The 22,017-nt window shown below is 42.9% G+C and overlaps 2 protein-coding genes across 2 annotated transcripts; one reads left to right on the top strand and one right to left on the bottom strand.

The window, feature by feature from the left end:
• The first annotated feature begins 402 nt into the window (after nucleotides 1-402).
• Nucleotides 403-10,135, top strand: cdr2l (cerebellar degeneration-related protein 2-like). Its single transcript, XM_037688917.1, has 5 exons — nucleotides 403-638; nucleotides 3,682-3,794; nucleotides 5,564-5,712; nucleotides 7,238-7,402; nucleotides 8,168-10,135. Exons 1-5 carry the CDS (start codon nucleotides 554-556, stop codon nucleotides 9,096-9,098), a joined length of 1,443 nt encoding a protein of 480 aa, XP_037544845.1. The 5' UTR covers nucleotides 403-553; the 3' UTR covers nucleotides 9,099-10,135.
• arhgdia (Rho GDP dissociation inhibitor (GDI) alpha) lies at nucleotides 9,740-21,500 on the bottom strand. Its single transcript, XM_037688918.1, has 6 exons — nucleotides 21,409-21,500; nucleotides 15,288-15,488; nucleotides 14,527-14,610; nucleotides 14,122-14,198; nucleotides 13,971-14,034; nucleotides 9,740-11,000 (listed from the first exon to the last, which is right to left on the bottom strand). The coding sequence occupies exons 2-6, from the start codon at nucleotides 15,475-15,477 to the stop codon at nucleotides 10,798-10,800; spliced, it is 618 nt and encodes a 205-aa protein (XP_037544846.1). The 5' UTR covers nucleotides 15,478-15,488; nucleotides 21,409-21,500; the 3' UTR covers nucleotides 9,740-10,797.
• Between the last annotated feature and the right edge of the window lie 517 nt (nucleotides 21,501-22,017).

The raw sequence follows: 22,017 nt of genomic DNA, 5'->3' as shown, positions 1-22,017 counted from the left end.
TTCCCCTCTGTTTTGCTTGTTTTAATTTGAAATCTTTTTCACCAAGTTTCAGCAAAGTCATTCAGCGCTCGGATATAACACTTAGCAGAAAATACAATTCATCTAGTTTATTTAACAGTTTTTGTGTATTTATATATCTAAGACTGGATATACTCGGAAAACAGGTCTTAATAATAATAAGAATAAGAATAATAAGAATGATTAATAATAATAATAACAGTATCTGTATTTCCCAGTGCTCCTGAACGCAGCAGTCTTCTTCACGTTAAGAAACGCAGGAAGAGAAAACGATGTTTTTCTAAACCGGATGCCTTCTTGCTTGTTTTACTTCATGTCTGCGGCTCTGAACGTTTTAATGTGCCGCTATTTTCATCTGAAGGTGCGCAGAGTTTTTTTTTTTTTGTTTGTTTTTTTAAATGTTTCAGTAATTTGCCTTTAAGCACACGGAGCAGCTATTGTTTGTTGTCACTTCCGGGCCGAGCCTCCACATCGCGGGTGGGGTAGAAGAAGAAGAAGAAGAAGAAGAAGAAGTAGTTCAGAGGAGGCAGCATCTATGCTTCGTGCGGGAAGGATGGAGGAGTTTGTTACGGAGGAGGACGAGGAGGAGCCATGGTACGACCAGCGGGACCTGGAGCAAGGTGAGGCCGATACAAACATCCGAGCCTCCGCCTGTTATTTCCATATTATCGGTGCTTTTCCACCGTCTCTGCTCAGTCACTTCTGCATCCTGGCTCTCCTGCTTCATCTGCACACTGAAAACACTGCATTTGTCAAGGTTCTGGTTTATAATTTATTTATTTATTTAAAGATAAATGACATCATCTAAGATGTGTGTCCTCTCAGACATTAGATAAGCTCACATCCTCAATGGATTGCTTTTTCACATATTTATAAACTGCTCTCACCTCAAATTGATAAAGTGCTTCTCAGAGGAGACCCCATCACCTGCTGACCTGGAAAAACTAAAGCAGCTTTGCATGTCATTGTAGCATCCACATGTGGGGGGGAAGACAGACAGTTTGAGTTGTGTTTAATCTCCCAAACCCCCCTCAGTCAGAGATTTCAGGAACCATAATTACATTCTGCACAGCATGCTCCCATCACATCTGTGCTGTCAGACTCAGCTAATCGGAGACCACACGTGTCTGTGATGATCCCGTGGGGTGAAATCTGCACATATGGCGTGGCGTGGTGATGTCATGCTTGTGTCTATGCAGTTTCCAGAGGCCAGGGACTGATTCACACACACCACGGAGCATCACGGTGAGCAGAGAGGCGCACGAGTAAGAGATGGATTTGAGTTTGCTTTCTCTTCACTGCAGCTTCTTTACCATTCTACTCCAGAGATTGCATAACTCGTGCCAGGCGCAGGAACGGAAACAACAGCTGAGCTGGGCGCTCTCTCGGCTCATCATCACGCTGCGCTTCAGGCTAATTACGCGTTATCAGTTCTGCTTTGTTGAAACAGGAAATTACAGCTCGTCCCTTCCTCCCTCTGCAGTACAGGAGACAAATGTAGCAGCGGGGACGTGCACGCTGTACACTAATGATTCTTGTCGAACCTGAAAAATCCCTGCAGCCTTTCAGAGTTTGTGAGAACTCGACAGCAAATGTTTAGTTAATCCAGAAATGCTCCGATTCAGGCCTTCTGCTCTTCCTCCCAGCAGGGGAACCCTCCAGAGGGAGGCATCCTGATCAGAGGTCTGAACCGCCTCAGCTGATTGCTTCGAATGTGAAGGAGCAGTGGAAGGAGTCACCACCTGAACCTGGTGGAGGGGTTTGAGTATCCCCATGATCCCGAGGACTGGGAGTCTCTGAGGACAAAGTGGCTCCAAGAAAGAGGTCAGACTAGATGACCTAGATGGTGTTGGACCACCTTTAAAAACAGGCAACCTTAACTGAAGCAGGGTCCCTGGGGCACCCTCTTGGAAATTAACCAAGGTCAGGTGCTGTGTAAGCCATGTGGCGTGCTGATTACGAGCTTTAGGGCAGAGGTATTTGCACCAAAAACAAAACGAGTCTTTTGAGCCAGATTAGAGCTCTTTGACCTCCTTCCTTTCACACATCTCTTATATAAAGCTGCTCCAGAAAACAGGATAAACACTTGAGTTCATAACATAGTTCACCAATATCCATTTTATATTTCTCTTCTGCTATACAGTAGTAGTAGTCCCTCGTTTCTCACAGGAGAGCCGTACCCTGAAGACCCGTGATAAGTGAAAAACTGCAAAGCAGGAATATTAGTACAAGTAGTATTAGTTTATTTTAGTATATTTTTAAACCTTTTCCACACTCTTGCAATATTCTAAACATTGTTTCTAAATGCTCTAAAAGAGCACAGAATGTCATGATTTCAGCTCTCTGCCTCCTCTGCTCGTTGCCACCTGCTAGCGCTCTTGGCCACGCCCACTTCTCCACTCTGCACGGTGAACAGCTGATCAGCTGCAGCAGGAAGTTTATCCTGCATTATGGGCTGCACAAATGTGCAGTAGGTGCTAAATAATTAAAAATAATTCATTTTAAATAAAAAATTCCATGCCGATCGTGCGGCTCATCCATCAATCAGCCAACTGCGTGTCATGTCCACTCTTATTTTGAAAAACCGCGATGGAGCGAGTCCGCGATAAGCGAAGTAGCGAGGGGGGACTATTGTACTTTTAGCTAAGCTTTTTGCTGCGTTTAGCAACTTCTTTTAACACTTCAAATTCGGCTTGTATTTAGATTTCAGCAAAGTCATTCAGCTCTGTCTTCACACCGTGTTTTCACAAAATAAGCAATTTACATTGTTGAAGTTTTATTGCAACGATGTGTTTGATGCTTATCAGCCTCCTCTGATGAGAAAACGTTCACGTCAGCAGTTCTCTGTTTCTTTCTGCCTTTTCACTCCTCCTGTGTTGTGAGCTCCTGGTGCACAGCCAGCTCCATTCTCCTCCTCCTCAGGTGAGCGTCACCAGAGGAGATGGATGATGTAAGCTGTGTTGTCAAATATCAGCTGATGTGAAAGGATTTGTCTGAAAATTAAAAGCTTGCTTCAATCCAATGGACAATTTCTATCAATACTCAAGACAGAAACTTGACATCTTTTCTTGGTTGCAAGTTCCTCAACAAGCATTTGATGAGCCTTATTTGACGTTGCTCCTTCCACATCAAAATCAAAGGTTACAGAGTTATTTTTATTTTTTGGGGGCTTCAGAGTTGACTAACTGTGTTGAGAAGTCTGCATCAATTAAACTACGCTCCGTTTTGTTTAAAGCACAAAGAGAGGCAACGAGAGCTTGTATTTAAAACATCATGTTGGCGGCCAGATGGATGTTTACTTGGACCATATTTGGCCCTCGGGCCTGAGTTTGATATGTACTCTAGTAATAAAGTTTTGTAGATTGTGAGCTGAAATTCGATGTGGTAGTAACTGCGAGTCATCCTCAACACATACTCTGAGCACCAGTGGAGCTCTTTGTGCGTTCCTTTAAGGAATGCTACTTTGAATGTTGAACATTTGGAAACAAAGAACATTGTTTTGAATCATCAAATCCAAATTTGACACAAGTTTGTGAAGTTTTCCAGTTTACAGAACATGTTTTCGGTCCGTGTGCTGTTCACAGCGCAGCAGCGTCGTCTAAGTTGACTCGTCCCAGAAGCTGCAGTAAAACCGTGTGCCTGTCCTCTGTTTGCTCCTGTCAGACCTGCACCTGGCCGCGGAGCTCGGGAAGACTCTCCTGGAACGCAACAAGGAGCTGGAGGACTCCCTTCAGCAGATGTACATCAACAACGAGGAGCAGGTGCAGGAGATCGAGGTGTGCAATCCTGAAAAATGCAACCCTAACTAGAAAAATTACACTTCCTGCAAAGAACTTGCTGAAAAACATCTGAAATTAGCTAAAACATGCTGAAATGAAAGAACAAGCCCAAGTTAGCAGAAGAAAGCAGAAATTATCAAATATTGCTAAATTATGTTTAAATATGCAAAAATGAGCAAAAATGGTAGTTAGGAAATTAGATTAAAAAGATGAACTTAGGGAAAAAAAAAAGCAGAAAAAGCAGAAAGAAGCTTAAACTACTAGAAGAAAGTGGAAGGAGCTGAAATGAGCTAAAAATGTGGGATTAGCTGAAATGCTAAATTTAGCACACATACAGCTAAATAGTAGCTGAAATAGCAGAAAAAGCTGAAATTAGCAGAAATAAGTTAATTAGGGTGAAAGTAGTAGAAATTACCACACAAAACTTGAATTTTTTTGAAAACGGCTGAAATTAGTAAAAAAAAAAAGGCAAAAAAGTTAGCTGAAAATGTAGAAATCAGCAGATGAAAGTAGAGAGCACAATTGTGCACAATTAGGCTGAAAGAAGCAGAAATGAACACACACAAGTAGAAGTTATCTGAAAAACTGAAATTGGCCCCCCAAAAAACCCAGCTGAAAAGTAGCTAAAAAAGCAAAAAGAAGCTTAAATTACCAGAAGTAAATTGAAAGATCACATTTTTGCTAAATTAGGCTGAAAAAGTTGAAATGAGTGCAAAAATGTGGAATTAGCTGAAAATCTAAAATTAGCATAAAAAAGGCTAAATAGTAGCTGAAATAGCAGAAAATGCTGAAACTAGCAGAAATAAGCTGAAAAGAGCAGAACAAGCTGAAATTAGCAGAAAGAAGTTAGAAGAAGCACAACAATGTTTTAGTTAGCAGAAAGAATCTAAAAGGAGCACAAAACAGCTGAAATTAGCTGAAGTTAGTTTAATCTTGCACAAAGAATGAAAAAGAAGCTGAAGCAGAAGAAAAAGTGAAAGGAGCAGTAAAAGCTTGTATACAGATCTAAAGATGTGAAGGATGTAAAATGAGCTCAATTCATTTTCTATGAGAAAAAATGACAGAAAAGGCTAAATGGTTCAACAAGCTAAAGTTGCACCAATACCAATAGTCGTAGCAGGATTGTCCTGAAAGAGCTGAATGTTTTGATATGTGATTTGTTGATATAACACAAAATTTTTGGATGAGATGCTGCAATGCTGAAAAATGTACAGAAGATAAATGGACCACAACAGAGTGAATGCTTCACAAATATTCACACTATTATCCGTCTGAGCATCGGGAGCGTGGACTTTTCATCTGGTTTGGTCAAATGGGATCATTTATGATTTATGCTTTCCACTTCTCTATTAGAAACAATTCATTCAATAGATCTTTAACTTTCACACATTTTTACTTTGATATAGTTTTGACAAATCCTGATTTTTCAATTTTTTTTATTAGTATTTACTATAATTTGGGATGAGCGATTGATGTGAGGGACTCTCGTCTCTGCATCGATCAAAACGTGTGCTTTGTGGAGTCTGTTTTGCTGCAGACACCAGAAACTCCTCAGTTGTAAAGTAGACTGCAAGAGAGCAAAAACTTATTGTAATCATCTTTGCTCATCTCCTGCCTTACTGAGCACATTGGTTTCATCGATTATATGAAGCTGCGTGTGTTTTGTCAGCTTTCAGGTCAATCTAGTTTGTGCTTGTCTTTTCAATCGGCGTCCTCGGTTGAAAATGGCCGTGGATGTAAATAAGCACTGATCTCATTTTGTGCAGTACCTGTCCAAGCAGCTGGAAACACTGAGGGAGGTGAACGAGCAGCACGTGAAGGTGTACGAGCAGCTGGACGTGACGGCTCGAGGGCTGGAAATCACCAACGAGAAGCTGGTGCTGGAGAGCAAGGCCTCGCAGCAGAAGATCGACAGGTGAGCCGGAGCTGAGAGCAGCGCTGCAAGTCGCTGCCGGTGTGAGCTGCGCCCGAACCGGTCTCCAGTTTTTGTTCTTGTACACTTTCATACAGATGTGCGTGAACTCAAACGAGGCCTCGCGGCTTACTGGTCGCAAACGCGCAGAATTCAGAGACCCCCCCCCCCCCCCCCAACTGAAAATGCGTCATCTTTTCTCGCAATTCCACATCAGCTTCGCAAATAAACGTTGTCCTAACCCAGAGGGGCGTTCTGACTGGTTTCTCTGGAACAATATGTGGCAGGACTTACCAAACCCATTATGAAGCTACAGTTCCATGTTTAGTTCTTCATCTAAATGTGAGGAAGAAGAGTCGGTTTTCTGCCGAGTTCAGCAGAAAACATGCTACAGTGATGGGTGTATCAGGGTGGGGGTGGGGGGGTTACTTTTTTCTTTTACATTTTCCTCCAACATCTGTGGTCCTGTGTGAATTACAGTAATCCCTCGTTTATTGCGAGGGTTACGTTCCAGACACACCCGCAATAAGTGAAAAACTCACAGAGTAGTAACACTGTTTATTTTAGTATTTATATATATTTTAAGGCTTTATAAACCCTTCCCACACTCTTGCAATGTTCTAAACTCTTTAACTTACAAATTTTAACAACATGCTTATATTTACTGCACAGTAGCTATTGCAAAAATTCAATATGGGGACTCGCCAGCCTCGGTCCGGTTCTGATCAGCTCTCTGCAGCTGTTGAGCACCAGACACTTTCAGAGAGAGCCGGACTTAGAGAGCCAGCACAAAACCACACAATGGTCCAGATTGAGTCTAAATCCGGATGAAAAAAGTCTGTGAGCTCCGGAGAAAACACTGGACCCTCCAAGCATTGCCTCCCCACTCGAGAGGCCTCATGGGCTGTCAAGCAGCTCTCAGATTGACCGATGAGGCTGGAAGTAGTTCTGGTCCAATTCCTGGTCGGTTCCGTACAACTCTGCTTCCACTGAGCACCAAAGTCACTACTACTAAGGACTGAACTTTTCAGATTAGATCAAAACTTTCCCCCCATTTGAGCAGAAAGCAGTGTCCAGAAGCACTGTTGGCTTCTGGGTAGTGTAGTTCTTTTTGACAAAAGATTCAGTGTAGGCTTATTGGGAGAAAACTACAAAATGGCGGCGACAGTCCGAAGTTTTTTTTCCCTTGAACTTTTTACTGTATCCCGTACTGTCCCAATCACGTGAGCAATATTAAAGTTGACAGTCGTGTACAATTTATTTATTTTTTTTGTACAATCTTACTTTGAAAAACCACAAAAGAGCGAGTCCACAAAAGTCGAACCGTGAAACAGCGAGGGACTACTGTAGTTTTCTTACAAATCTTTTTACTGAGCTAAAAAGGCTAAATTTGCCCATCAGGAGCTGCCTGTTCCTTTTAGCCCCCTTCTTATACAGCACATTTGTTTGGGAATGTCACACTGAGCAAATGTGTGTGTGTGTGTGTGTGTGTGTGTGTGTGTGTGTGTGTGTGTGCGTGCGCATGCAGGTTGACCGGCACCATGGAGACTCTGCAGAGTCAGGTGGACAGCCTCACAGCTCGGGTGGAGGATCTGCGGACTCTGGAGGAGCTGAGGGTCCACAGGGAGAAAAAGGAGCGTCGTAAGACCGTCCACTCGTTCCCGTGCCTGAAGGAGCTGTGCACGGCCCCCAGGTCCCCGCCCGCCTCACACACCGCTGGAAACAGACCAACACCCGACGCTTCACTCTCAGAGCTGAAGTTTGATTTGTTTATTTATGACATTTAAAGTAGTGCTCGTTAGCATTCTCTCAATTTGTGCCCTTTTACATTGAAACGTTCAGCTCATTCTGTGGCTGTGATTTTTGTACTTAAATTTTTTTTTATTTTATTTGCAAATTTCTTTTCCGTAGAAAAATGCAGATTCCTTCAGTCCTTTCCAAAACATTTTTCTCTTAACTCCACTTCCGTACGCCTCATTTGTTTTATTCTTTTTATGATTGGTTTTAGCTACTGTTCTACTTTTAACATTTAGCCACTTAAACTTGCATTTGGCTAATTTGAGCTTTTAGCTTGCATTTAGCCATTTTTGGATTTTAACCAGACTTACTGTTTTTAGCCTTTAGCCATTGTTGTTTTAATTTGAATATTGCTTCTTATAGCATCTAGCTATTCTGCTACTTTTACTTAGTGTTTTGCCAATTTTGGATTTTAGGTAGCTTTTAACCTTTTAGTTTGCATTTGGCTACTTATAGCTAGAATTTTGTTACTTTAGCTAGCTATTATAGAATTTAGGCAACACTGATTCTTTTAGCTAGTGTTTTGCAGTTTTAGCTCATTCAGCTTTCAGCACTCCCATCAGTTTCTGATGAACTGGACGGTCCAGAACTGGTTGTCCTTAAAGAAAGTCCATTTGTTGGTGGGGTTGTGGGACGGAGGGCTGACTGTGTCTCTCCTCAGGTATGAGGATGGTTTCCTGCTGGCGAACCCCGGCAGCGTTGACCTGGTCGAGCCCCAGCCTCTGGACGAGGAAAACGAGCGCCTCAGGGACATCGTCTTGTCCCTGCACTCCACCGTAGCCTCAGAGCGGTCCAGGCGTGAGGGCGTTGAGCGGGAGTGTGCCGTCGTGCTGCAGGAGTTCGAGCGTCTGGAGCAGCGCCTCCTGGGCGCAGAGGGCTGCCGGCTGCGCGTCCAGGAGCTGGAGGCTGAGCTGCAGGAGATGCAGCAGCTCAGGAAGGCCAAGTGTCTGATCGGGGACATGGAGGACGGTTTGGAGGCGTTGCTTAGTAATGGCCCTGAGATGGACACCCCATATGAGGGGGCGGGGCTGGAGGACGGCGGCGACAAAGGAAACACTGGAGAAGGGGGCGGAGTGGGGCAGAAGGGAGGCCCGGTGCGAAAAAGCTGCAGCGACACGGCCCTGAACGCCATCTCTGCTCCGTCAGGAAGACGGCAGGCCAGCTATGCCAACCACGCCAACGGCACGCGCAAACGGGGCATGTCCATCCTGCGGGAGGTGGACGAGCAGTACCACGCCCTGCTGGAGAAGTACGAGGAGCTGCTGGGGAAGTGCCGGCGCCACGAGGAGAGCCTGTGCCACGCCGGGGTGCAGACCTCCCGACCCGTCTCTAGAGACCCCTCCATGAAGGAGTACAGCATGATTCCTGCAGAGCCGTCAACATCTGGGGCCACCGCCGCCCGCGCGCCAACACCTCCCCAGACGCCCTCCACCCCGGAGGCCCTGGAGGGGATCAGCAGGCAGGTGGAGCAAGTGGACAAACGGCTGAGCCAGAACACGCCGGAGTACAAGGCGCTGTTCAAGGAGATCTTTTCCCGACTGCAGAAGACCAAGAGGGACGTGAACTCCAGCAAGGCCCGAAAAAACAAGTGAACTGAAACTGCTGAAGCAGGTTCTGGTCTGAAGTGAGGTTCTCTGGAAGAATTGCACCCGTCTTCTGTTGGACGTTCTCCCAACAAACAGATGGAGAACGTTTGGTCCTGACCCGACTGATGAGCCAACAGCTGGTCTGAGGCCAGGACCAAAGTGTCTCATCCAACACGACTTCCAGCAGGAACATCACAATATTACTGGTGTAAACTTTAAATCTTTTTTTTTTTTTCCACATTGCACTCGTTTTCAAGCAGCAGCGATCCACTTTACTCTTGCTGAGACGTTGGCGCGTCAGTCGGGTCAGAATTCAACCTTTCTTCTTCAGTCTGAGCTCCGTTTGGGAGCAAGATGGCGTCGTTCAGGTTTCCACTGAAGCCCACTTGAATCACAACTCCCCACTAACCCTTTAAGTTGAAGTGTTAAACACTGGAGCAGAAAGTGGATTATTTTCTCTTATAATTAATATTGAACTGCCAAATGTTACAGGCCTTCAGGACGTTTCACTGATCACCCAGCAGGTGACATGATGATGAACTTGTGACCAGAATAAGGAGTCGGCAGTGAGAAAAGATGGTGATTAAACTAAATCTGATGTAAAACAAACTCAAGACTTTTTGAAAGCATGAACTAAACGAGACACAGGCAGTCTGAAGACTTTAATTTGAACACAAGAGATCAGTAAACTGTTTATTACAGACGGCACGTGTCGATTTAAACATCTCAGACAAACCATCAGTCCATGACACACGAGGTGAACGAAGCCAGACAGCATTCAGATATTTATGGAGTGTATAAAAAAGGTTGGGAGGACTGAGATTTGTTTGATTCTGAAGATATATTAAGTTTAAGGGCGTAGAGGCACAGTTAGAGATGATCTTCAATATGGAGCGGTTTAACAGCTCCCGGGACACTGGCTGAAAGCCATCTGTACAAACTGGACTCAAAGTTCATTTATTAGGTTCTCAGACAAATACTAAAGAGCACCCGTCAGTGTAATGGCTTTTTCAGACCTGAAATAAAGATGACTCCAGTCCTCACTTCTGATTCTCTGTCCGTTTATTACAAACTGGGTTAAAACAGGCTCAGTTTTTACTCTGAAGGCAAATGGCTTGTTGGGGTTTCTCTACAGCTGTTAAGGCCACACGGTTAATAAAACAGGAAGGAAGAACCCCTGATCAGGAGAGGATCAGCTGCAAGTGAAAACGGGGGTCAGAGGTAACCGTTTCCCCTGCTCTGTGCTCGCATCGAAACCATTTGAAAGATTACGTAGTTGAATTTGACCCAAAGAATCTGCTTTAAAAGAGTCAGACTCCCAGCAGTGATTGCTCAAAGACCACTTCAAGGCAGGTCACACAAAACGACACGTTAAACACTGATGGAAACCACAGGAAATCATAGATTTCTTTATAAACCTGAAAAATCTGGATTATGCACATTGCTTGCTGTCTTCATTTATATATATATATATATTTTTTTTTTTTTTCTTTTTGAGGATTTAATACTTGTCAGAAAAGGCAGGTGTAAAAAAAAAAAAAAAAAAAATCTGAGTTTTACAAAAGAGGACAATGATGTGATTGGAATCTAAGAAGAGCAGAGTTGGGTGACTGGAGGACGGAGAGAAATGAAAGAATTCAGAGAAATGACGGAATGATGTGGAAGAAAGAAGGATGGGGGGAGCAGAGGAGAATGATGATGGGGATCAGTCCTTCCAATCTTTCTTGATGGCGAGACTCCACTCCCAGGAGAGGTGGTTGTACTTGTCGTCATCGGTGAACTTGGACTTGATGTTGTAAGTGCCGCGGGCCAGCATCCCTTTGGGCGCCTCCTCCATGGTGGTGAGGAACTCGTACTCCTCGGCTGGCCGTGGCCCGTAGCTTCCAACCATGTAGTCCGACTTATCAACTGTTAGAGGAGCAGAGGAACACGGTTGGAGAAAACTTCAACATACAATGAACCTGACCGCACGGCTACAACATGACAACTGCTGGTACAGCTGGACTGACTGGGTCCATTTGTGATCCCAGAATCAAACCAGAGAAATTGCATTTCCTGCGACTATGCAGTGTGAATGCTTAATGCTGAAGAACTTGCTGAAAAACAGCTGAAATTAGCTAAAAGCCCAAGTTAGCAGAAGAAAGCAGAACACATTTGTTGAATTATGTTTATGCAGAAATGAGCATAAAAATTTGGAAATTGGCAAAAAAAAAAAAGATGAAATGAGCTAAAAAATAGACAAAAAGGTGAAAGATGCTTAAGCTACCAGAAGGAAGTGGAAGGAGCTGAAATTAGATTTAAAAAAAATCTGTCATTCCACATGTACCACGAAATTATGTACAAAGGGTCCCAGTTACAGACAACAATAAAAATGTTAAAATTAAGCAAATAAATAAAACAGCTGAAAAGTAGCTAAACAGGCAGAAAGAATCTTAAATTACCAGAAGGAAGTGAAGAGAGCACATTTTTGCTGAATTAGGTTGAAAATTGTTTGAGTGCAAAAAATGTGAAATTAGCAAAAAAAGAAGCTAAAATTAGCATAAAACAGCTAAATAGCTGAAATAGAAAACACTGAAACTTGCATAAATAAGCTGAAAGGAGCATAACAAGCTGAAATTAGTATAAAGAATTTAGAAGCACAAAAAGGTTGCAGTTAGCAGAAATAATCTGAAAGGAGCACAAAACAGCTGAAAAAAAACAACTGCTGAAAGTAGTTTAAATTTGCACAAGGAAGCTGAAAGAAGCTGGACCAGAACAAAATGTGAAAGGAGCAGTAAAAGCTTGTAAACAGATCCAAAGATCTGAAGGATGTAAAATGAGTTCAATTCATTTTCTATGGGGAAAAAAGTGGCAGAAAAGGCTAAATATTTCAAAAAGCTAAAGTTGCACCAATACCAAAAGTCATAGCAGCATTGTCCTTAACGAGCTGAACGTTTTGATTTATGATTTGTTGAAATTGAATAAAAATAGTGGAACGAGAAACATGCTGAAAAACATACAGAAGAAAAAAAAAAAGGATCACAATAGAGTGAATGCTTCATAAATATTCACAGAACGATGTTCACGTCATAGAAAAAGAGCCAGAGATCAGAAAGAGAACTGCTGAACTCTACAACTCTTGTTGCCCCTGAATGTGCCATGTTCAAATGTTTATAATCATACACAAATCTAAATATTGGGAATGTACTGCCATCACACCGCTGAAGGTGACAGACCCTGTGTTTCTGAGATAAACGTGTTTGGATGTGAAATGTGGGACTCAACCCCCAAAACAAGCTAAAGAGCAGTTTCAGCAGCATCTTTACAGAGTGTCATTATCCACGGGGGAACGAGTCCAGCACTGACAAAGAAGCCTTTTCTCTGAGGGCAACAAAGATTCAAAGTACAGTTTGAAAATATCCTGCCCCTTGTGTCACTCTCCTTTATGGAGACGTGTCCTGCGTTGGTGCAGCTGTATAGCCGTCACCTCAAAGACAAGGTGCACACAGACCAAAAGCACGCATGCTGGGCTGATCGGTAACTAAATTGTCCCTAGGTGTGAGTGAGTGAGTGAGTGAGTGAATGGTTGGTTGTCCCTGTGATGGACTTGGACCTGTCCTGGGCCTCTTGCACAGTGACTGCTGAGAATAGACACCAGCGACCCAGAGAGGAAGAAGTGGGTAAAGATGATGGATGGATGTCCTGTGGTGAGGAAACTAAAATTCGGCTGTTTGGCCATATTAACCGATGTTACATTTGAACATCTCCTCTGTGACGCACGGAGGTGGCAGCATCATGTTGTGGGGATGTTTATAAGGTATCATGCTGAAAGAACATTATGTGTAAATATTGAAACATGAGCCAGGAAGTTCAAGCTTGGACCATAGACCTTCACATGGACATGGACTCTAAGCATACAACCATATAAGTCACAAAGTGGCTCAAGGACAACAAAGTTAATGTTTTGGAGCGGCCATCACAAAGCTCTGATCTCAGCCTCGTAGAAAAATTGTCGACAGAACAGCAGCTGACGGAGGTGACTCGGTTCTACTGGTCCAGTCAGGAGGAATGGGTCTAAATTAAATAATACACCAAAACGTTTGATCCAAATCACACAAGTTAAAAACAAAACAAACAGAAAATGAACAGAAACTTGTGACTTTGAAGAAAGTTAAATCTGTAAGTCGTTATTTGGGCATTTAATAAGTAGAAATAATTTGGGGGGATCCTAACTGGCCTGAAACAAACAGTTCAGTCTGATTTATTGTCAGGCAGTGAAGAATAAAGGTTGTGTCTGTTGATACAGTGTCGACGTCCTCAAAGTGTCCGTTAGATCACCACAAATCAGCTGAGTCTGCAACGAACGGCTCTTCCTCTGTGTAACCCGACACTCAAAGAAATGTTTGCTTTACAGACTTAAACATTTCTCTCCACTCCCACATTAAAACATCTCCCAGTCTGCACAAACTGGGATCGTACTCAGTGAAGTCTAGTGCAGGGAACATACAGAGTTTTCTAACCCATCACTGGCTCTGAGGGAAACAAAAGGTAGGAGGATGCTGCAGAGCGAAGACAAACGTTAAATCCTTTGGGTTGAGCATGAACGTTGTTGTATACACTGAAGGTTTTCTCACATGAAAGGTAAATAACCATAAAGCCCGAGTCTGTTAGCAAAACATCCTCATGAACCACTGAACGGATAAAACTCAGTAAGGACTGGACATCAACAAATGTAACAACTCAGCTATTTTGACAGACATGAAGGTGAAGTTTGATTGTAGCTGAGAGTCATCCCCATCATATACTCTGAGGGCCAACAGATTCTTCTGCCTCAGCTGACGTGTCACAAACCGTCCGAGGAACTGCAAAGTGAAACCAGTGAAATAAAAATTGTGGTACCTTTGAATCCTTTCATGAACGTTTGCTGCATGTACTTCAGACCGGACACGATTTCCTTGTTCACCTGCAAAACCCCAACACGTGCCGTGAGCTTCCCACGAACCACAGGACAACTCTACAGAACCGAGACAAACTGAGCAGTGAGTCCAACCTTGAAGTTGATCTTTATTCTGTATTCCACGCCCTCCTTGAGTGTGAACGGGTTCTTCTTGAAGTTATCCAGGTCTCCTGAAAGGAGACAGCAGCAGAGTGAAGACTTTCATGTCCTGCTTTGAACGGTGGTTTGAGGCTTCCGGTAGTAACTCGACCGCCCACCAGGGGGCGCAGTGCTTTAATTAACCTGCTGTAGTTCACTGTGACCACTGAGGGGGGACAAAGAGTCCCACCAGGAAGTGACTCATTAACCCACTTGCACAAGAATCCTGTCAGAAACAATTAGTGGACTAACGAGCCAGCAGGTAGTTGGCTCTACATTACGACTCCCTGCAGAACGTCTGAACTGTATTGGACTTTTAGCTCTACGTGCCTGTCCTCCGCAGAGTTAAAAAAAACTCACCAGTAAGGTCAAGGACCAGAGGACCCGGCGCCGTCTCGCATACCAGGGTCATCCGTGTCACCTGGACATTTGGGGCACTGGGATCTGTAAAATAATAACAATAAAAACAAGTTAAAGCTGTATTGTCACTGGGGTTTTATTTAAATCCACTGATTCAGCAGGTGGATGAGCAAAACGTTCCCATCTGTGTAAGAAAATGTGAACTTAAATAAAAAACAAACTAAATAATGAACAGTGCTCAATCAAGAAGTGATAACGTCCTCACATCACAGTTCACGCATACGTTTAATGAGTTTTGTTGTTTCAGCCACCTGCACACTCAGCTTTAGGGCATCAGAACCAGTAGAGTTTAAAAACTCTAAAGTGCTGACGTAAAGAGAAAACTTGAGATTTACGGTGTGACATCACAGTTCCCCCCCCCCCCCCCCCCCCGTCTCCTTTGTTTACGTTAAAAAGTGCCGGCCTCTGCGGCGGACTCCTGGCAGCACGTCAGCTGAAGGTTTGTGATCACGTGGACTGGATATTCTCAAAAGTTCTGAAAAAGCAGCGTGTGGAAAGATTTGTTTTTGGAGACTGAAGAAGGAAACTATGTGAGGACCAAGTCCCTGAACTGTTGTCACAACAAATAAGGAACATCTGATGCTGTAAACTATTGATACAACAAACCCAGAGGTTTGGGGGAGAACGTCATGAATCCAACACCAGCGAGCGTCTCTCTCGTCATTTCGAGCTACGAGTGTTACTCGGCAGCCGTCACCAACCTGCGACCACAGCAGCGTTTCCCAGCAGCGCCTCCTTGTACTTCCGCAGACTCTCGTCCTCCTTGTCCAGCTCCTGGATCTCCTGTAAGCTCTTCTGGGCAGGAGGTTTGTAGTTGATGGCAAGCTCCTTCTCTTCGTTGGCTGCAGCGATGGCTGCCAGCTGCTCTGGTGTGGGCTCCTGCTCTGCCATGGTGTGCCAGACTGCAACAGCAGGGAAGGAAAGTGTTAAATCGCAGAAATAAAAATCCAGAGTGACACCTCGGTGACCTTTGACCTGGCAGTAAAAACAAGTGCAAGGAGAATGAAAAAGTGTGCTGCTATACACAGTGAAGCATAAACAACACTGTTTAATAATGAAAGAAAAAGACAAAAAACAATCCTCTTTGTCTAAACAGACTGAGAAGGAACATTTGTGACAATAGGCCTGTCACAATAACTAATTTTGCTGGACGATTGTTTCAGAAATTATTGCGATAAACAATAATATTGTTTGAAATTTGACAATATTTAGTCATTATTGTCAAATTGAAGAAGAAATGCTGGTTAATTTGTGTGTAGTACCTTTTTTGACCACCGGATGGCAGTATAACACTGTTTAAACCGAAGGATGGCTAGTGAGGGAGCGAGCAGCGTGTCTCTATGAAAAGGGAGGGAGGCCCCTTGACGCAACATGGGCTGTCTCTCCTTGCTTTATTCGGTTCTCAAAATGGCGGACGCTCGGTGTGGTTTGAGCTCTTTAGCATAACATTTGAGAAAAACAACGTTTTAGATGAAAGCACGAGTTACAACCGTGAATTTTGGAGCTTCGACAAAACGGGAGGTTTCTTTCCCCTGAGGTCTCCTGTTAGCTTAGCTCGTAGCTTAGCTGCTTTTAACGATCCAAAAATGCGATTTTGGATCGTTAAAACAGATTTTAAAGAGAAAGGGAGGGGTCAGTGAAGAGCTGATTTATCGTTCATCGCGACAGGCCTATGTGACAATTGGACTTATTAGTCCATGAACGCATCACGGCTAAATCAAAAACTTAATTTCCCCTCGCAGTCTGTAAACACACCACAGCTAAGAGCTAATTCTCACAGACAGTCTGCAGATCGGATCATTTTACTGGAGAACAAATCAAATCAGATTTGTTTCTTTCCTAAATTAGAGTTGTACTAAGAAAAGCTCAGGACGAGCGCTGCGACTCAGATCCTCCAGTCTGGATGTTTGACATGACATGCTGAAAGAAGTCAACTTCCTGAAAAACGGAGCACTCAAACTGGTTCTGGCCTCGAGCGTTCAGCGCCGACAGAAAGGTGCTCCGAGTGGATCCACGACTAAAACAAACGAGACCAGCGTTCGGTGTTGAGAAATGAGATATAAACTGGAAGCAGAACTGGTCTACAGTGAAAGAGGAAGGTTTAGGAGCAACAGTCCCATCGTTTACATTTAGCTGTTATTTAAACCAGTAACAAATGAGGTTGACGTGGCAGTCATTGTTTATTAGCACAAGAGAGGCAAATAAATCTGACAAAAGCAAACATTTAAACCACGAAACAGACAATCCTGGTGACACTGTGCACAGCCAGCGACACCTGGTTCACTCAAAGTGACCTGCTGCTGCAGACCTTCATATATTTGAGCATGAAGCGTACAGAAACGGAGTATGTGTGTATTTTTTTTTCCCCAAACTGGGCCTCAGCGTTGCCATGTAAGCACAAATTCCTTCGCAGCCAGTTGCATGTTCCAACTGGTCACATGTGTGAGAGCCGGTCAGAGCGAGCTGCAGAGCGGGGAGAACAGGAGCAGGTCCTCCTTCGAGAGTGGAGGAGCAGGTTGCAGCATACCAAGTGGTGACACGGCAGGAAGTGCTCTCTGCACCCAAAAACCTTTTTCAGATGACTTGATTTTTTAGTTTCAACTACAGTGGTGTGCAAAATCTGATCCTGAAGGAGAAAATGAGGAACAGGAACTAATATAAAAAACTGACCAGACCAGTGATATTAAGCAACTTACTAGATTTACAAAGACTGTCCAGATTAGATCTATCAGTTTGTTCCCCACAAGTTCTTCAACACCAACCGGCTAACAAGTGCCAACAAATGAAAAATAAATCGCTCCAAAGAGCGTTATGCAACGCCTGGCAACCACCACATCGCTTACATGCCTTCCTAATTAATAATCAAACTGCTGATTTAGCAAATCACTGCCCACACGCTCCGGATAACAAACCGATATGAGCGCGCGCAGACAGAGATATTCTCTTCCTTCTGGCTGAAACAATGCGAGCTGTGGTTTCAGTGGAAAAGGCGCTGTCATTGTTCAGCCTGCTGGGAATCTGCTCTGCGCTCACGAGACTGAGCTGAAGTTTTGGCGGCTCTACCTGCGCAGATCTGCTTTCTCCTGAGGAGTGGGAGTGGTGGGGTAAAGGTTTGTCTGACTGGGACTAAAGCAGCAGCAGTAAAAACTTTAACTCGCGCCACTGATGGCAGCAGCCGAAGCTTCAGCTGATGTGTGTTCTTTAGGGACAGACTTATCAAAAAGACGCCAGGGTTCTTTACACAGATTCTCCTGAACGTAATGATTGAAAGAAAGTGCAGATATCAGACATACTGACTTGGTGGCTGCATTAATGAGAGCTGAATGGACACACCGGCGCCCCCGCCCTCTTCAGGTGGGTGCAGAGTCTGTGAGGGGCTGCAGGGTCAGTGTAGGACATGTAAAGTGTGCTCATCACTGATGCTGCAACAAAAGCAGGTGAAAATGTTGGAATTTATCCCATTTCCTTAAAAAAAAAAAGTTCCTCTGAAGTTTTTTTTATGAACTCTTGAGAATTTCTGGCAATAAGTTAAGAGGTCAATTCAAGCAAAACTTAACTTTCCAGTCACGCAGCTGTTAAAGGTGACCAACTCACAACTGCAGCACCAAGTAACGGCTGCAACATGATGCAAAGTATTGGTTTCATTAGTGCTACATATATTTAAATTACTTTAATATTCTGATATAAATATGGTACAAACCATAGGCTTTATATATCCGAGTGTAAAACGTCACAACCAGCAGCATTAGGTCATGATTATTTTATAGATACTGTCCGTCCAGAACATACAGCGTATTGTAATGTCCATAATTAAACCAGACAACGTGCAGAGCCAGTGTGTGTTAACTATATCAGAACATTTGGGTTTATATTTATACAAGTGAGCGTGTGTGAATTTGTAGAGTCGAAGAAATTCACATACACTCCTCACAGCACCACTGGACTAAAACACACCCCCACACCTCTGCTTAGTAGTTACAAAGCGTAAATCACAAAGAAAGTCTTGCTTCAAATAAAAATACAAATGGCAACAAAAAAAAAAGTCCATAAATTTAAGATCTATCTTTTTTTTAAAGTTACTTGCAAATTCTTGTAGTTATCTGAGTTACCGTATTCTTCAGACTATAAGACGCACTTAAAATCCTTTTTCTCAAAAATTGACAGGAGATTATAATCTGGTGCGCCTTGTGTGTTAATTCTGGTTGTGTTTACCGACCTCGAACCGATTTTATGTGGTTCCTGTGAACGAGTTGAATAAAGTTTGACTCATCTGACCGTTTCTGTTTCACTTAATGCGCCGTATAGTCTGACACATACGGTAATTAAGAATTACATGCCTAATTATAACACGCAAATTGTTACTCAGGTAAATCTGAAGTTTTCCATCCAGTCAAAGAAGTTTGTGTATTTTTTTCCAACACTGCTAAAGCAACTGATGCTTGTGGCTTTCAGTAAAAGTCTGAATCAATCCAGGAACAACCCAACAACACTAAAGTAAATACAAGTAGAAAAGCTGAAAGCATCCCGCCAGCTCTCTGGACTAACTGCGTTCAACTACAGGTTCTTCTTGTCACTATTAGGAACATGGCTTAAAACAGAAACACTAAAAAAAAAAAAAAAGGGAAGTCATCTCTTTCAGCTGATAAATTTACAACCTGATTTACTTGAACGTGGAACTAAGCTCATATTGAACTTCACGGACTGCTGCTTCGCTCCAAGAGACTGAGAAACCTCGGTGAGCTCTGCAGCTGCTTTCCTCTCAGTCAGCGCCAAGTGGGACCGAGACCTTCGGACTCGTCTCCAGGGCCTCTCCGCTTACGAGTTCTGGTCAAGCTTCTGTAACGCAAGCTCGTCAGAAAAAAAACAAACAAAACAAAAAAAAAAAACAAGCTTGTTTTTGCAATTAAAACTGCATTTACATCTTCATATTTTTATAATAAATATTAGAGAAATCGGTTACGAACAGAACCAAATATTTAGATGACATTAGGAGTTCTTACGAGAAGAGGTATGAATCTGAAAATCAAGGTTAGGGCTGTGCCTCCATCTTGACTGTTAAGAAATTACTGTAAACTTCCTTCTTTCATGTGTGCGACGAGTCACATCCTTTAGCGTGCTAAACCACACCGGTGCAGAGCAGCAGCTCCACTCATCCTAACGTCAGCCAAAGAAGCTAAACCAAGTCGATCTGTTTTTATTAAAAAGATGCTACGAATGCTAAAAAGAGTGAGCAGATTATTTTACCGGTAAACCCGATCCAGTACATGGGGACTACAGAACAAAACGAAAAGCTTTGAGGGGGAAGTGTTGCAGCAAAGGCTCAGAGCTGATGAAAGACTGAAGAACTTGACAGAATTAGAAGAGGAGGAGGAGGTGAAGACAAAATGGAGACGAATGAGGAGGCTTCGGTGTCGTGGGCATCTGTGGCGAGGATTAGACCGACCGGACACAAAACAAGCAACAGAAGCTTGTGAAAGATGAAGACGCAATAAATAATATATCCCAAGAAGGAGTCCAGAACAAGTTGGACGCTTTAAAAAAAAAAAATGGCTGTGATAAATCCCTGCAGCAGGAAGAGAAGAGAAAGTCCAGCTGGGAGACTTTACTCCTGCTTTATCATTCAGTCCTCTCAAGAGGTAACGAAGAGGAGGATGAGGAAGACCATGTTCAGGCTGACAGGAAACAGCTCTTCGCTGTGCTGGAAGGGGGCAGGCATGGATGACTATCATACCTGCATGCATTCCTGTCTGAGATAAGACAGCTCACCAGAGAGGTGCCTAAAGATTGATGCACGCTGACAGGAAAGGATGACTTTATAAAAACTCACTGCAGCCAGTACAAACCAGCTAAAACAAATCTGCTAGGAGAACATTTAATTTAAGTTTAGGTCATTTGTACTCCTTACTATGACCTGCAAAGACCCTTATTTTGTTCAATTCTTCCTCCTTCATACCAAGTGGGGGAGAAGCTAAATGAGACATCCGGTTCTACAAGATTGCACATTTTCAAGCTGAAGAGAAAGCAAAAATATAAAAGTTTGAACAAAACAGGCCAAAAACAAAGACTTTTCCTGAACATTTTTTTAAAAAACAGAAAGAAGGGGAGGATTCATAGTTTGCATGATCTCTCCCATAAACCACGTGCTGCTTATTTGAGTTTAAAACATGCTGCTTTATTATTATAATAAAAAGGTCTACTGTTGTGTTTCAGCAACTGATGCATGCTGACAAAAGGAGCCTAAAAGAGGCAAAATGGAGGCTGGTTTTTAGGTGTGAGCTAAATTAGAGAAGTTCCAGGAAGTGGTTGAAAATGCTCCTCAGACGACCACGTTACCCGGATTACAGACTGATTTAAAGAAGATTCATTAAAATAACTCCAGAAAACTTCCCATAGTTCAGTTTATTTACTAAATGTGTGTGAAGTTAAGGTAAAGGATGATCTTATCGTTACCTAACCCGCTTTCACTAGCAGGTCAGACCGAGCTCGACACCCGGAAATTCACCACTGATTAGTCCTACACTTTTCATTCAGGGAAGACAACTTTTTTTGACATTACAATTAATTTAAAGGTAACTGTTTGAAGCATGAACGCCTCCGTGACATTACTTTAAAGCCAGCCGAAGAAGCTAAAGTAATAGCCTCTGAAAGTTGCTGTTTTGGTAAAGAAGTAGTTCCTGGAGGAAATTCACGTCAGTTTTTCCACTCTTTTGTTCTAAATTTAATTTAGAAAACTTTGCTTCCAGCAGTTTAAATGTAGATGCGTTGAAACGCTCTATTAAAAATAGTCTCCTAAGGTATTTTCCCCCTGAATTGAAGTCTTACCGTGTCACTTCTGCTTGGCTGGGGCTGCGAATCGGAGTGAAATGAAGCGGCGGAGGAAAAGTAGAGCAAGCTAATGCTAACTGTCTACATCCGGTTTATTGACCTTCAAAACAAAAGCAGGCTTGAAGGAGACGACCAAAAATAAATACGCAAACTTTCACCTTTAACCAGCCGTTTACCAACAAGCAATGCTTTAAAGTCTTAAACTAGAAAAGCATTCAAGTAAAATTTGCTTTCCTTTGAATCAAATATCCACTAGTATTTTCTTTATTCATCGATTCTTCTTTTTCTTTCGGCTCTTCCCTCATAAGGGGTTGCCACAGCAAGTTATCCTCTTCTATTCAACAGATCGATGATTCAGAAATTACAAATAGTTCTTAGCTTTATGCAGAAAATTTAATTCAACTTTTATTTATACAGGTTAAACCCATTAAGCCTGGAGAAATCATTTACAAGAGACCTGAATTTTTAACAAAGAATGATGACAACAGTGGACAATCATAAGAGATGCATACATTTTTTTCTAAAACAAGTTAAAATAAAATGGCAATCAAAAAGAAAAGTAGCGAAAAAACAGCTAGACTATAAGGCAGTGTAGAAAACTAAAAA

The sequence above is a fragment of the Nematolebias whitei genome, chromosome 15 (genome assembly GCF_014905685.2).
Source record: "Nematolebias whitei isolate Nwh7 chromosome 15, NemWhi1, whole genome shotgun sequence".
NCBI classification, from domain to species: domain Eukaryota; kingdom Metazoa; phylum Chordata; class Actinopteri; order Cyprinodontiformes; family Rivulidae; genus Nematolebias; species Nematolebias whitei.
The sequence above is the reverse complement of the archived record's forward strand: the minus strand, read 5'-3'. Positions and strand labels throughout refer to the sequence as shown.

Bases quoted from the DNA above. Each gene is read 5' to 3' on its own strand.
- cdr2l (XM_037688917.1), top strand. From the start codon at position 554: ATGCTTCGTGCGGGAAGGATGGAGGAGTTTGTTACGGAGGAGGACGAG. The intron at 639-3,681 runs GTGAGGCCGATA...TGCTCCTGTCAG, and splicing joins CCAGCGGGACCTGGAGCAAG to ACCTGCACCTGGCCGCGGAG. The intron at 3,795-5,563 runs GTGTGCAATCCT...CATTTTGTGCAG, and splicing joins AGCAGGTGCAGGAGATCGAG to TACCTGTCCAAGCAGCTGGA.
- arhgdia (XM_037688918.1), bottom strand. From the start codon at position 15,477: ATGGCAGAGCAGGAGCCCACACCAGAGCAGCTGGCAGCCATCGCTGCA. The intron at 14,035-14,121 runs GTTGGACTCACT...GGGGTTTTGCAG, and splicing joins GAATAAAGATCAACTTCAAG to GTGAACAAGGAAATCGTGTC. The intron at 11,001-13,970 runs GTACCACAATTT...CTCCTCTAACAG, and splicing joins GTTCATGAAAGGATTCAAAG to TTGATAAGTCGGACTACATG.